Here is a 15568-nt window from a genome sequence, read left to right as displayed (position 1 = left end):
TCCACAAAAAGCTAGACAAAGCAGAAGAGACGAAGCCTTAAAATCATTTCACAAACTTTACATCATAAAAAAGAGAAAAAAACTTTTGCCTTTCCTCAACTTCTTCATTTTCTTCTAGTTCTATTCTCTTTAAAAAGTTCGTTGTAATTAATTTTAATAATCTGACAATTTTTCAAAGCCATAAGAAAGAGATGGAAAATCAAAAAGTGAATGGGTTGGGATGGTGAGAATGAGAAAATGATGGAGGCAAGGCTCTTTTTTTGGCAAATTATCTTAGCATATAGACATGGAATAAGCTATAAAGATAAGAAAAATGAATTTATCTTCCGGACAAGAACTAATAATAATAGTTTTTTGTTCCATCCTTTCCACTTCTCCTTCGTCTTCAATCCTTTTTGTGCTATTGATTTTCCATCACAATACAAGATTTTCATCTTTTTTTCACATTATTTTCTTATTATTGTTTTATATCATGATACTTCATGTTGATGAAGATGATGATTCCGTAATAATAACAGCAATTCAACACTTCATTCAATGTTGCCACTATAATCACAATTCTTGAATGTAAAGTGTTAGTTCCATTCATGTTGAAAATAAATCAATGAAAAGTGAGTGAGTGAGTACGGGAGTCAATAGAGCATTTAATGAAAAAAATAAAATTGCGAATGAAAAAAGTCAGTGGAACTAGGAATGAGGTGGAATATTGGGTGGATGGACGGAAATGAAATCGAAAGATTTATTACCAACCGCTGGGGAAACATCAGGCAAAAGATGAAGTAAAGAAAAAAAAAGGAAAGAAGGAAAAACTTATTATCTGCTAGCAGCACTTTCCCTTCATCATCATCTCTCACTCTCTCATGAGAGGTCAAACATCATCGTTGGCTGTCATATCTATCTACTTTTAATAATAATCATAATGAAAGAGAATAGAATAAAAAGAAGTTTTTTGTTGGATATGCTGATGCTACTGCTGAGCTCTTGTGTGAGAAGGCACAATTTTTTCATTATTTTTATTAGTATTGAGAGGAGAAAAAAGCTTTGTTTAACTATAAACAGCAGCAGAAATAAGAACAAGAAGGAGAATGATGAAAGGAAAAGTTGAATAATGGCACTGAGAGTAGAGAAAATGCGAAAAGCCACAAGAATTTTTTTTAATAATAATCCATTGGATCCTTATTATCTAGATTCCCTAAAAATTGTTGCTTTTAGGAGCATTTTGGAATCATTTTTGACCGTTAATTTTTTTCGTAACGGTCAAAATTTAAATTTTGAATTTTCTCTCACTAACACAAGTAAAGTCCATATTTAATAAATTTTGTAGCTTTATTCCTTAAGTAATAATCTAAATCTGTCAAAATGATTCAGTTAGCATGTAGAAAGCAGCAAAATGCAGTTAATCATCCTCAATCCTTGACATTAATCGATTTAAAATCAATTTTAATGAAAACTTTTCATTGACAAATTTCATAGTAGTGTTAGTAACACAATGCTTACTACAAAAAGCGCTTAAATCATCCAAATCCTTTCAAGAACTTCCCAATATTCTATGAATTATCTTCCTAGCTTCTTTTTCATATCATTTTTCGTTAATTCTTGCTACTGACTTGAAGGAATAAGAAAATGAATATGAAAAGGAAAACGAGGCAAAAACCACAAAGACATTGGGTTTTTTGTATCGTAAAAGAAGAAAAGTAAGTGAGATGGAGCTATAAAGATGAAAAGAAGAAAGAAAGCACAATATAAAGTACGAGAAAAATATTATATATGTACACACATGATTTATGGTATAGCATCATTGGCAAAGATATGTCATAATAAATCTTGTATATGAAAATTGTCTCATCGTAAAAAGTCTGCATCTCCTTCCCATCCGACAAACAATTTTTACATGTATATTCACAGAAAAAATGGGGATAATATTAGTATTTAATGAATTGTAAAAGGAGATGACAATTTATTCCATAGAAAAACTTTTTCCTCCTTCAAAAGAGACTCTCTTTGTTCCTTCATCCCGCAATTTGTTCCACAAGTATAACACAGAAGCAACACATAAACACGCGTGTTTACTTGTACAGAATAAGAGCACAAAATTTTTGAGATTGTTCCAAATTGGATATCAAATTTCCCTTTCATTCCACTTCTGCTGCTTCTGCTGCTAGCAAGTCAATTTTTACGATAATTGGTTGTGTAGATACAACAAGAGTATCACATCATCATCCTTCCCCATTATTATTTTCTAAGAAAAGGTTAAATGGATTCTCAAGTGCCTTATATTGTGCACTTTGACACTTGTTTTACCCTAATAATATAGGCGGGAAATGATATTTACTGTGATACTTTTGTCAAAATTTGTTTTGAAGTGTTATTAATTTACTAATTTTAAATTTAATAGCTTTAATTAAAAGCCTATTTATATGATTGTTGAGTGAATTAAGGTGTGAGTCACTTGGTTTGTTGACAAATTTGCTTTTTTGTGAATTATTTTGATGTTTTCCTTCCTTTTTCTACTTTGTAAACAAATTCAAAGGTTAAATTGAAAATTTATTGAATTTTCCAGCTATAAAGGTTCTCTTTTGTAGGAATCTAGCTACAGTCAAGGCAATTAACATGAAATTAACAATTCGCAATCATTCAAGAGCTTAATAAGCATGAAATTATGCAAAAGAATTCATTTACAAAATTTTCCCGCCAAAACTAAAGCTTGAATCTCATTTTAAATTAAAATTCAAGAAAATACAATCCAAAAGCTTTAATTGCTGTTCATTTAATGCTCATTTTCATCTTATTCCACCCCTTTTATTTGGATAATTTGTAAAGGAACAGAAAAAATTAATAAAAGAAAACCCATTTCAACTGATGATGCCTAACAGATGATAATTATGATTCGCTTTACTACCCCATTTATGTGCTGTTGCTTTTTAAACTTTAACCCCTCCACACTTCCCTTTTTATTTTTTAAAACCATCTGTAAATCTTATCACAGATCATCATCATTCGTTTTTATGACATCCCATTGGGTGAGATGAGAAGCAATTATCATTTCTAGTGAATCTAAATTGATGTCAAATGGATAGATGATGATGTATCTTGAATTATTAGATATTGAAACAATGGTGAATGATGTTGATGATGATGATGATGATGGATAAAAATGGATGGAATTTTTCTGAGGAATTTCGATAGCAGAAACAATAAAAATGGTAAAAGGCAAGGACATTCGAAGAAAAGGACCTTCAATATCCTTTTTATCGCTTTTAATTGTTGTTTGCCCGGGCGACACAGGGCTTCATTTGGATGTTGTTTGGGAGAGATCCGAAAAGGATGTGTTGCAGTGTTGGCAGGACTTTGTGGAGTCGGAGTCTACTTTTTTTTGGGAGGCGCCTCCACTGGAGTTCGGACTCAGTGCACAATAGAGTTGTACCAACTCTGATATGTTGTCCAAAGAGCCACTTAGCGAACAGTAGAATCAAATGGTGTCGACTGGGAAATGGTTGTCGGCTGGCAGCAAGCTTTTGACAGACACTGCCAAGTGTACAGCACATGCTTCTAATCAAACCATCCGCTTAGACACCTTTTGGACCACAATTACCCTTCCAAATGACTCCCTTTGCCTTCTTATATGTCACTCGGGTCACAAGGCACAAAAGACTAAATCTTACAGCCAGAAAGAGATGAAAATAAAAAAAATCTTTAATGATTAAGGAAGGAATAAGAAAATTTTCTTAATCCTTTTTTTTAATATTTCGTTGCTTCGTGATTAAAGGAATTTTTATTCCACAATATAGCAAGAGAGAGCAAAAAAAAGGAAATAAAAGATGAAAATAGCGACGATGATGATGATGACGACGATAAAATGATGAGAAGAATGTGAATTTGTTGTTGTTGCTTGTATTGTGAGGAAGTGAAATGAGAGAAGGGGCTGTTGAGTGTTTGAAAATAAAAAAAATTTCCCTTTTTAATTAATACAACAAAAGGATTCCACCCACAAGCTCTTCTTTTTTTGTATTCTCGTGCTGCTTTTTTTCAACCCCATTAATGCTCAGTTGCTTATGCCTGCCTTTAGTACCGTTGCCGCCGCTACTCTGTGGAAAATTGTATTCTGTTGGATGGTAATTTAATTAAAAAGGAAAAATGTTTTTAGAGAGAAAATCGTAGCGTTGAGGAAGTGAATGAGAATGAGTTGAAGTTGACTGTGTAGGAAAAGTAGCGAGTTCAAAAATTAATTATCTAGTAGTTTCCCGCCCTCTCATCTATCTTCTTTTCTCTGCTTTTCAATTTTTTTTTAAGTTGATTTATTTTTATGAGAAATTTGAATTTCGTTTTGGGTTTGGTGCTGACTGACTAGATGCTGGGGAATTATCGATTATATTGAATATTGAATAACTGTTTTTTAACTTTTGAAAATTGTGTCTGGAAATGGTTTGTTTACATTTTTGATTTCAAATTTCATTTCATTATTTAGTTGCTTAGTTCATCTTTGGCTTCCTTATGGACAGCATTACAATGTGTGCCGATCTAGAAGCTTCTCAATAGATGAGCATGAAGTAGAAAATTGAAGGTTATGCTGCAAAATTGTTCATTCAATAATGCAAACTTCAAGATTCTTTGACTTCTTACATGATTGCAAATTTACATCCAGAATCATCCATTCCAAAACATCCATAAAACTTAATTAATGCCCAATTTCGTCATTATCTCAAATCGCCTGCCCCGAATGTCTACAGTCCATAAATCATATGATATTAGAAATTTTTTAATTACTAGCTGTGTTCGATTCTCACCAAGAGCCAAAACTTTGTATCACAAAGTATATGTTTTAATGACTCATTATATCCATAATTCTCTCTCACTCGGAAGCATTTTTCAAAATTAATGCTCAAGCATTGCAGCTGGTTTGTTGTTGTTGGTTCATATTTATCTTTATTTCTCATTTAAAGTTGATTAGTTTCGGAAAAGTAAATTACCGTTCGATATTAATGCATATGAAGAGACATAAATTATGAAATACGACAGTAAAGATAATTCCTTTAAACAAAATTGACCTGCTTTTTATTTTGTTAAGTTCTATTTCTTCTTGCTTCGACTCATTCGCTCATAGCATGTGACATGAAGAAAAACTATATGCTGATGATAATCATCGTCGACATCGTCATCGAAAAGGGAGGAGAAACGAGTCGAGTCTTTATAAATAAATTAATCGTTCAGTAATACAACGAGAATCATTAAGTTGTGATATGGTAAACGTATTTATTCTCTTCGCTCGTTGCTGCCACTCGTCATATGTGTGTACACCATATATGCATATATATAAAAAAAACATACAGTAAAGTGAAACGTCACCGACGAGTTTTTTTTTCTCTTTTTTCTTTCTTCACTCGTCTCTCGACTATTTCAAAACTATTTGAAATATTCGAAAAATGCGGACGCTCGTTGGGTTTACAATACGTCATCAGGGATGACTTCCTTCTCTTTCTAGACTTATACATACTTTTTTTTACATCCATCCCTTACGATGTGCGTACATAGGAGAGAAAAAAAAAGAATTATTTTAACGAGGGTTGTGAATGAAAAGAAACAAAAAAAAATGAAATTTCATTGCCATTCTGGCTTCGTTTTTCTCTCTCTCTTTTCTTTTCTCGCTGTGTATATGTACAATCAGCTGTTAGTTTGGAATTTCGTTTTCAGCATTCATTCACATTTCTTTTCGATCGATGATGCACTCTCATGATGCATTTTTCTTGTTTCTTTGTTGCTTGGGCATTTTCTGATGCATTATAACGGAATTTTATAATTTGATTTTTTTTTTTTCAATTAACTTTTTGTTCTTCTCGATTGGATTGACGGATGTGCTTCATTTATGTTTTTAGTATATAACGGTATTTTTAAATTTAAATTTTTAACAACTTTCTAGAATTTGAATTTTTAATGGTTTTCAAGAATTTGAATTTATAACGGTTTTTGACATTTAAATTTTTTAACGGTTTTCAAAAACTTAAATTTCTAACAGCATTTTAGAATTTGAATATTTAAACGGTTTTTTAGAATTTAAATTCCTTTTAAGCTAGAATTTCTTAAAAATTCTTGCAATTTTTAAGCATAAATCCAATGCTTAACTTCAAGACTACAATGCCTCCTCAGTCACACTCACCACATATCCAGCCCAAAGTCATTCCCAGCAACACCCTCAAAATAGGCACAAATGATATTTTAATTCATATTAATTCTCATTCTAATGATTTATTGCAATTTCTTTGACCACAAAACAATTACATCGACTCCCTTTCAAGTCTCTTTAATCAAAATAATAATGAAAAGATGTGAATGAGAAGTTTTTGAGTGTGGGAAGTAATAATAATTACATAAAATATAATAAATGTTTGCATATGTACGAAAATTTATGATACCTTACGTCGAGAGTTCATCGTCTATCTAATTTATTTGCCTTTGGACTTCCCAATAATAATGCTCTTGAGCATACACTTACACACACATACATACGGTGGGACACAATGAATTGTGAATAATGTGAGGTGATGGAAGAAGTAAGGAATAATGGAATGAGTTTTTATGCAGGAAGCATCGAATGTGACTATAATATTAATTTTGGACTCTATTCATTCCACATTCCTTGCAATATTGTATAATCACTTTTCAGTTCCATCTACAACCGCATGCGGTTAGAACCTGGGCTTTTATGCATTTGCAAGATTGAATTTGTACCTTTTTTTTTTGTTGTTGTGCCTCATACCAAACGCCCATCGTCTAATGTCTACATAAGTAAATGGCACAAGTTTTGTAGATGAATGGGAAGCCCGGGTGGCATAAGAGTTCATGTGGCAGTCAGACAATGCTAAAATCAGACAGTAAAAGCAAGACTCAACAGTCCCTGAGATTCAAAACGTCTGCAGAATTGTCTAGTGCTGTTCGGGAAGGAACAATATGGAAAATATCCGGGGAGTTGAAAGGAAACTTCTTATGACAAATTTTCTTTGCCTTAATGTAGACTAAAGTCAACAAATTTCCATTCTAAATGATTTATTGAAGGTGAAAAAATTATTAATTTTAAAGTTACGTCCAACACACTTTGTTTGTATCTTATCTCTTCCTATTGTTTAACAGAAAAGCATACCCATACAGTGGAAATTTCTTAAAGATAACAAGGCATAATGGAAATGTAAGCAAGTGATTTTTTTAATTTTATAAAATGATAAGAAGTTCCATTATCAGCGAAAAATAAAGCTAATGAATCACTCCCCATTGAATTCATAAATCTTTTGCGTCACGAGAAAATTTTTCAAGGTTGCAACAACAAAAAATAAAAAATGTTTATCAATAAATGGGCGGTCATCAATCATATTTATCAGCTGTTTCATTCTTCTTCCATTTTATCATTCTCGTGTGCTTGAAAACATTAATTTTAAGATATTGCAATATGACGTTGTCACTAATGTCTATTGCGATTAATTCTGGATGTTTATGGCTAAATGAATGGTAGCTGGATGGATATGATGAGTATTTAGGATGATTGCTGTATAATTTATATGATTTTACCATCATAGAAGCTGTTGGCTGGACAATTTAACTGAATTCTGTCTGAATTTAATTTTCAAGATGCAGCGCTGCTTTAAAAATTATTCAAATATTCAAAAAATCGTTAAAATCAAGATTTATTGAGTAAAACCTTGTTCAAATTCTTAAAAATCGTTAAAAAGTATCCAAAAATTCAAATTTAAAAATCCGTTAACAACAAATAATTTAAATTTTATAAAACCGTTGAAAATTCAAAAATTGCAAAACAGTTGAGAATTTAAATTGCTTATAATTTCAAAAGCGGTCAAAGATTCAAATACATCAAGAATTCCAATAAGTCCCAGCCATTAAAGCATCGCATAGCTTCACGTAATCAAGTTCATTAAAGACAAAAAGGCATGACAAACTCCAATGCAACTCATCTCAATTTAGCAATGTTGCAAACTTCACTATTCATCCATAATTGAATTGATGGTGCATGCATACTATACATGGGTGTGGAATCATGATCTTAATACGAGTGTTTCTTAACATCAACTTGCCATTTATCTTCTCATCATCATCATCATTACTATTATCATCATCTCTATATAATTAATAATTACTCTTCTTCATGTCCAATTGTATCATTTTATGGATGATTGAGACTATACTCCTTTTATTTCTGTGTTCTTATCATCAAGTCTTTTATTACCTTTCACAAATTCAGTCATTTATCATTCATTTTCTGCCCACAATGCATTATTATGTTTATGTACTTATGCAAATATGAAGTCTCAGTCAGTCACATGATGCAATCGATGTTGCGGCATTCTTTATAATTCAAAACTCTTTTCTCGCCTTCATGTCGATGATTAATATCAAAGCATGAAAATTTTTTGATGATTTAATTTTTTTTTTCCATCACATTGACGTCGCGACACAAGACAGAATTAATGGAAGTTATGTTAGTCACAAGCTGTTTATTTACAAATATGACTCATCAAATTTCACTCAACATCTGACAATCATCTACTTACCAACAAACATTATAGCTCTTATTGTTGATGAAATGAAAGTCGTTTAAGTCTTACATTGCAATTAGCAGTCATTTGAAATGCTCAGTCGATTGATGTGCGGATCATTTTTATATTTTAGACATACAATTTACTCATTTTCTTTATTTTTCTTCTTTTTTGCAATTTTAGGACGAAATGAGTTAATAGCGCGCTACATTAAGCTCAGAACTGGTAAAACGAGAACGCGAAAGCAAGTCAGCTCACACATACAAGTTTTAGCTAGAAGAAAATTACGCGAATTTCAAGCAAAAATGAAGGTGGTAAGTATCTTGTTTAATCTATAATCTGATCTTCAACCGGATGACATAAAGTGTTGAGATGCACAATAATGTGGCATAGAACCAGCTTTGGGTCAGCTTGGTGACAGTTCCACATCGAATCCGGCTTAACACTGGCTTAATGTCGACTTGATAGTGGATTTGTTTCCAGTTGTGAATCTATATGGAACAGGTTGCGGTTAGTTGACCGTATCGTCTGTAAAGTCGGCATCGATCTATGCTTCCATCCACTGAATATCACCTCGAATGATCGACTCCTTAAATTGAAATCCCACCAATAAGCTTCAAACTCAAGCTAAGCCGCCCCAACGCTAATAAAATTCGCCTTTGTGTCATTCGGGTTACTAGATTAATATCAAAAATATATTTCGAACTGTCTCGATACAAAGACGTCAATTCCGCAAATTTTTTTGCAATAAATCACAATAAAAGCACAGCAAATTGTTTCAAATTGCACTCATAAATTATGTTTGGTGCAAAAAAAACGTAATTTTTATATTATTTCGCCATCAAAGTGATTTGTAATTTCTATTATTATTGTTATTGTAAGCGCAATTTTATTATAATTGGGTTTGACTAGCTGCAAGTTGTCTAGTTGGCAATGTTTTGAGAATAAATCTACAAATTGACTTTTTTCAATGAATTTCTTAGAGTTAAGGCTGTTGAGGATGATTTGGAGGCTCGTCGCTTATAAACCTTACTCTTTAATACTCCCTTTAGCTTTTTATAAGTTTATAACAAGGTTTGATACCTTTTTTACACGATTTTCTTGAGGTTTACATCATTTCGCGTCAAATTTTAATGAAAACTTAAATTTTCCCGCCAACTTTGTTTACTTTCGATTTTTAGAACATTTTTCAGTCCATAACTCCAGATCTAACCTAAAACTTCTTCAATTCCCGCTCCAAAACCAAATGTCTCCAATAATTCCACAACCCCAAGAACAAATGCGCTACAAATCATCCACAGAACAACACAACATTGTTGACTAGTCAGACTTTATTGTCTTATTCACGTTTTATTGCTTATGAGAGAGTTGATTAGCGATACAAAAAAGGCAACGGCAGCCAGCCCACACACATACACATGATTTTAAGCTAAAAAGCATAAAAAAATTTGCCAACATTGCACCATTTAAAGTTATTTGCTGATTTGCACAGCGCACACTTTACATGTTGTTGTTGTTTTCATTGTTTTTAATAAGTTGAACAGTCTGTCAGTCCATTTATGGGGTGTAAGTGCGAGAAGTACAGCGACTATATACAATCATTATTCAATCATGTCAAATGCTAATTAATAATTAAAGAGTTTCTTTTTATTCCATTTACAATTCACTGTAAAGTCTGTGTTTCTACATATTAATATTAATTGTTAAGGCAATTTATAATGATAATAAGATACAGTAATTGTTATGTACAGGGTTGTAGCCATCAAACGTTTCTAAACCTTCAAAAATTTGAGTTTCTATAAGTAAACAAATTCGAAATAACCTAAAAATTCAAATTTCAATCAAAACATCAGTTAGTCTCTCTCCTGAATCATCTCCTAGCTACAACCCTGATCTCATGTATCACAAACATCAGACAGTGACGACAATCATAATTACCAAGCTAACATTATGTGTCTTATGCGTAAAAACCAGCAAGACAAGATTAAAGGAAGGCAAAATTCTTGGAACAGTCTCTCTTATCGCACTTTGTTGTTTGATGACTTAATGAGACGGAAATTATAAGCGATCGCTATCATGTTCAATTTTGTCAAGACAACAAGTCAACACGACGATGGCCTTTTGAACGTGCGTTAATGTGCAAATTGATGATGGGGAATAAAAAGAAAGCAATTTGAAACTGAAAGGGAGGAGAATTATTAATTAAAGACGTGTAATTAGCGAATTAATGGATGTAAAATTGATGATGTAAAGTTATAGAAGTGGTTTTAGGCAGATTTTGATGGAAATTTGTGTATGAATTGTGAAAACTAACCTTTTTTCACTGGATCTTTGATAATTTCTACTGGATCTTACTAAATCTGCAAATTTCGCGATAAATTAGAGACTTCCTACCCGAACTGCTTGAAAACCTTCCGAATTCTCCTATAAATCCACTAAAATTTTCCATAAATCAATGGCTACTTTGCAATATTTATTATTTTATAATTTTAAATTTATTACAATTTTCAATATTCAGGACCATTCAATGGGCAAAGAGAAGGCGTTTCAAACGATGAGTTCGATGACTTCTGCCCAATTAATTTCAGTGGCCGCAAAAGGACTAACTTTAAATCCACCATGTATTCCTCCTTACACTGTAAGCAATCTTAAGCACTACCAAGAAAAAAATATCAAATTCATATCTCATAAATGTATTATAAACAAGACATAAGCACTCTTAACATGCTTCATCATTCACAAAAATTGTATGATTTGTATGACTAATCCTTGATGCTTAAAAAATAATATGAAAAAAAAAATTACATAATTATACACACACAAGCCCCCATAAAATTTATGCTTAATCATTTATATGACATTGTTTCCATGTGTTAATGCGTTTAAAGTCGTCGTGCCATAAATAAGAACAAGTGACTGTGTCTACGTCTCTCACATTTTGTCGTGCACATTAACATTCAATTAATCATCATGTTTATGTAAAAAAATGTTTAATTTTTAGCGACATTTTCTTAAGAATTAGCGGTGATGAGAAGCGCTTTGACTGTATGTGACTGGATGTTGTTAATGTTGTAAACCAGTTTAAAAATTAAACTGGATCTAATAAAATCATTTAACTTACTCAATCCTAATGCGCCGCAATTTATAATAATCATAACAATGATGACTCAGCAAGTAATTTCAGTCTAGATCAGTTTTGTGATGTTTCCATTTCTATTTTCACTGAATTAATCATCATTGAAGCATGGATCATATTCATTCGCGAGCAGACGAGAATATGATTCTATTTTTAAAATATTTCTTATATCCACCACACTATCAAGCTATAGTGAGTAATTGTGAATTTTTTGTAAGCACTTGAATAATAACAAAAATCGACTTGCAGATATGAGAGTTCATAGACCGAAATATAAAATATTATCTCATAATTAAAAATTAGACAACAGCAAATTATGAGATGAAAATTAAGTCATCGTTTACAGGCACGACTCAACAATTTCATGAACATTTCAATTAATAGTAATAAAGAATAAAATTGACGGCGCGTGAAGTGAGCGTGTGAAAATGAAGATTTTTATGCACAAAAGTGCATGTGACTTGTCTAAAATAATTTTTACGTGCTGTTCTGTACAGCAATTTCAAGTCATGTCTTGAAATTCTAAGTATGAAGAATTTTACTATTAAACGGTTTTGAGAAATTCAAAAATTTCAGTTATTTTTTGAATTTTCGCGTCAATTTTTTCACTGAACGCATCATTTGAATTTCAAAAAGCCGTTGAATTTTAAAACTTCCAAAATTTGTTAATTTCACGAACTATTCATTTGTAATCGCATTTTGTTGACAAGAATCCAAACTTTGTACAGCACAACTTACCATAAAACACTAAACACAATTCTCCACATATCATTAAGAACCACTAAAGTCAGGAAATGAATTCTTTGAAGGACATAATCGTAAAACAAATTGAAATTTCCGTTTAGACAACTCATCCTTATCGCCAAAAAACAATCATAAATGTAAATCCTCTATGGCGCCTATATGCATAAAAATCATTTCTTTCTGTTAAACATGATTATATTTTGTATACCTAAAAAGTCATTAGATGAGTCAAATGAAGCGTGGGCAGTGTCAGCAAAATAAGAAATACGAAAATCACAACAGAACCAGTTTCAGACACTTTATAGCACGTCAATATTCTTTCTACTCTTTTTTTTTGCCTTTCAAGTCGTTTTAAAAATAATGGGTCATAAAACCATGAAAACTGGTTTTGTTGGTTTCGTTTCCTTTTATTTTTATCGCTGTTGTTGCTGTCATTTTGCAAAAAAAATAAAATTAATTCTAAGTGATTCTTTTAAAGTTTAACATAAAATGACCGTTATATTTTAATTTGAATTTTTTTCTGCTTCTTTTTCTAAACGTTTGCATCATTACAATTTGAATAAAAACCGTTAAATTAAAATCTGATAAGAGTTAGTAATTAAGTTTTATTGTTAAAGTTTTATGACACAAAATTGAGACTAATTGGCAATTGGATACTACCTGGATCTTACCTATGTAAATTATCTTCCCAAACAACAGTGGTAGACATCAACAATAACAAAAAAAAGAGAATTATTTTGTCGATGACAAGCGGGAATTAATTGAAAATTTATATTGAATATACATAAATGAGATGATAAGAGGTAAAAGTGTCAAGTGAGAAGCATTGCAACATCATTTATCATGTCGATAATAAATGAGTTTATTGATTAATGGTCAATGAACGTTCAATGAATAATTATTAAGTACAGTGACGTAGTAATTGTATGCAATTAAAGGATTTTCGTTGTCTATTTTTACAGTCATTTGCTGTTGCCCTCAATAAAAGTCATAATAAATCAAATAGTTCTGTTTTAAATGCTGAAAGCCCACGACTCTCACTCATTCAGTTTCTCTACGACACGATATATGCAATAATTCAAATTTTAATTAATGTGCACACACAACATTCGCATAGATGTAATTGTGTTTTGTGACTGGAGCAAGGACCTCGAATAACTGGCGAATATAAAATTGACTTAATTTATGGCGTTTCTAATTGCAAAATTCACTTCTTATATAATAGAAGATTTTAATGTTTTTGTCTGTGCGTGTGTATTTAACTTCTTATTAGAATACTTGATTACCTTCAGACAGTTTAAAAAGTTCAGAGTAACAGGTGCCTATTACTTTACTTCTTATTGGATAGATTGTTTTACATAGATTAATTTTTATGCCGAGAAAAAGTTTAACGGTTTTGTAGATTTCAAAATGAAAACCTTACAACAGTTTTTAAAATTGTATTGTTCTAACTGACTTTTTTAAATTCAAAATTATCGTTAATAAAACAATACAACAGTTTTTTGTGGATAATCTTATTTTGGAAAATCAAAGCCATACAACAGTTTTGCTCCCTGTAAAGGAATTGAGTAGTTCTAATATAAATTTACAATTTAATTTCAAAAATTCACAACCTAATTAATTAATTAATGTCTAAATAAATGAACAGAAGCAGAACAACTTATATCTATAAATGGCCCGTAACAAGCTTAGTCATGCACATTACGCTACTTTGTAAGTATGACAAAGTTCAATGCGTCTAAATCATATTCAAATGGTTCAATTAAGACTTTTTTTTATGATAATATCTCAACTCATAAACATTTCAATTAAGCTCCATATTAGTTCTAAGGCAAGCACTAAGTAAATATATGCAAATTGACAACATCGCTTACATTTGAAAGTAAAAATGTGTAAATTCTCGCTGTTTAAAAAAAATTCTAACGCTACAACTCGTTGCTATAATTTTTTAGTATAATGTAACTTAACACCAAATGCAATATAATGCATATTTTTTAATGCCATCGAAACACGTTTTGTAACCGCACAAAAAATAAAAAAATGCCCAATGCTTTGATGGAATTTCACATTATTGTGAGCTATTAAAAAAATGCTATATTGATGCAATGGAATGTGTAGTAAAAATGAACATTTATTGTTATGTCATAACTCTAACTGCTATTTTTCAATTTACTAGCAACAATAATGCTCACATCAATTTCATTACTATTGTTATTATTCATTTGTTTTCTAGCAATTCTGGCAGCCTGGATTACAGCCAAGTACATCGCAAGATGTCAAACCATTCGCACAGCCCGTCTATCCTGGAAGTGGTAAAACAGCGACAGCCGTATCAGCAATCGAGAGTAATCTACAGACACAACATTCATGGGAAGGCAGATCTATAGCAACACAAAAATTCAGGCTCGTTGAATTCTCTGCATATCTTGATCTTAACGCCGATGAAGCTGTAAGTGAAGTAAGTTAATCTACTGTTGTTTAATGACTAGTAACTAATTGATTCCTTTAATTTTAGTCGTATCACAAGCATCTCTTTGTACATATAGCAGAACAGCCAACACATCCACTACTTGAATCTGTGGATGTGAAAGAAATTTACGACAAATTCCCACAAAAGAGCGGCGGTTTGAAGGAGCTATACGAAAAAGGTCCACAAAATGGATTCTTCTTGGTTAAATTTTGGGCCGATCTCAATACAAATCTGCAAACTGATACCGGTGCATTTTATGGTGTCAGTAGTCAGTAAGTACACACAATACACATTTCATAAGACATCCAAAAATTAAATGTCACTTTATTTTTATAGTTTCGAGAGCAATGAGAATGTAGTCATCACATGTTCGACAAAGGTGTGTTCATTCGGGAAGCAGGTGGTCGAGAAGGTTGAAACAGAATATTCGCGATTGGAAAATGGACGTTTTGTCTATCGCATTCATCGGTCACCGATGTGTGATTATATGATTAATTTCATCAACAAACTTAAACGACTGCCCGAGAAATATATGATGAATAGTGTCTTAGAGAATTTTACCATCCTACAGGTGAGCATAAGCTAGTTTGATTTTTAATCCGTCGGATTTATTTTAATCCAGTGGATTTAAATCTTGCTCTTATGAACCAAATTCTAATCCAAGCATTTTCCATAATTCCT

At 31.7% G+C, this 15568-nt stretch overlaps 1 protein-coding gene across 6 annotated transcripts in view; it reads left to right on the top strand.

Annotated features, from left to right (window-relative positions):
• The window catches only part of sd (TEA domain transcription factor 1 homolog scalloped), a 137208-nt gene that overhangs the window by 117623 nt on the left and 4017 nt on the right, over nt 1–15568 (top strand). For 3 of the 6 annotated variants that reach the window (XM_070639708.1, XM_070639709.1, XM_070639711.1), the window contains exons 4-8: nt 8721–8851; nt 11056–11175; nt 14651–14875; nt 14933–15159; nt 15224–15458. In XM_070639708.1, coding sequence (XP_070495809.1) covers nt 8721–8851; nt 11056–11175; nt 14651–14875; nt 14933–15159; nt 15224–15458 — 938 coding nt within the window. The remainder of the gene's footprint in view (nt 1–8720; nt 8852–11055; nt 11176–14650; nt 14876–14932; nt 15160–15223; nt 15459–15568) is intronic. The other 3 variants (XM_070639710.1, XM_070639713.1, XM_070639712.1) reach the window with 3 other exon arrangements.

Source organism: Chironomus tepperi, unplaced genomic scaffold (assembly GCF_022539635.2).
Source record: "Chironomus tepperi strain 1889 unplaced genomic scaffold, CSIRO-AGI_Ctep_v1 contig_196, whole genome shotgun sequence".
Lineage (NCBI taxonomy): Eukaryota > Metazoa > Arthropoda > Insecta > Diptera > Chironomidae > Chironomus > Chironomus tepperi.
The sequence above is the reverse complement of the archived record's forward strand: the minus strand, read 5'-3'. Positions and strand labels throughout refer to the sequence as shown.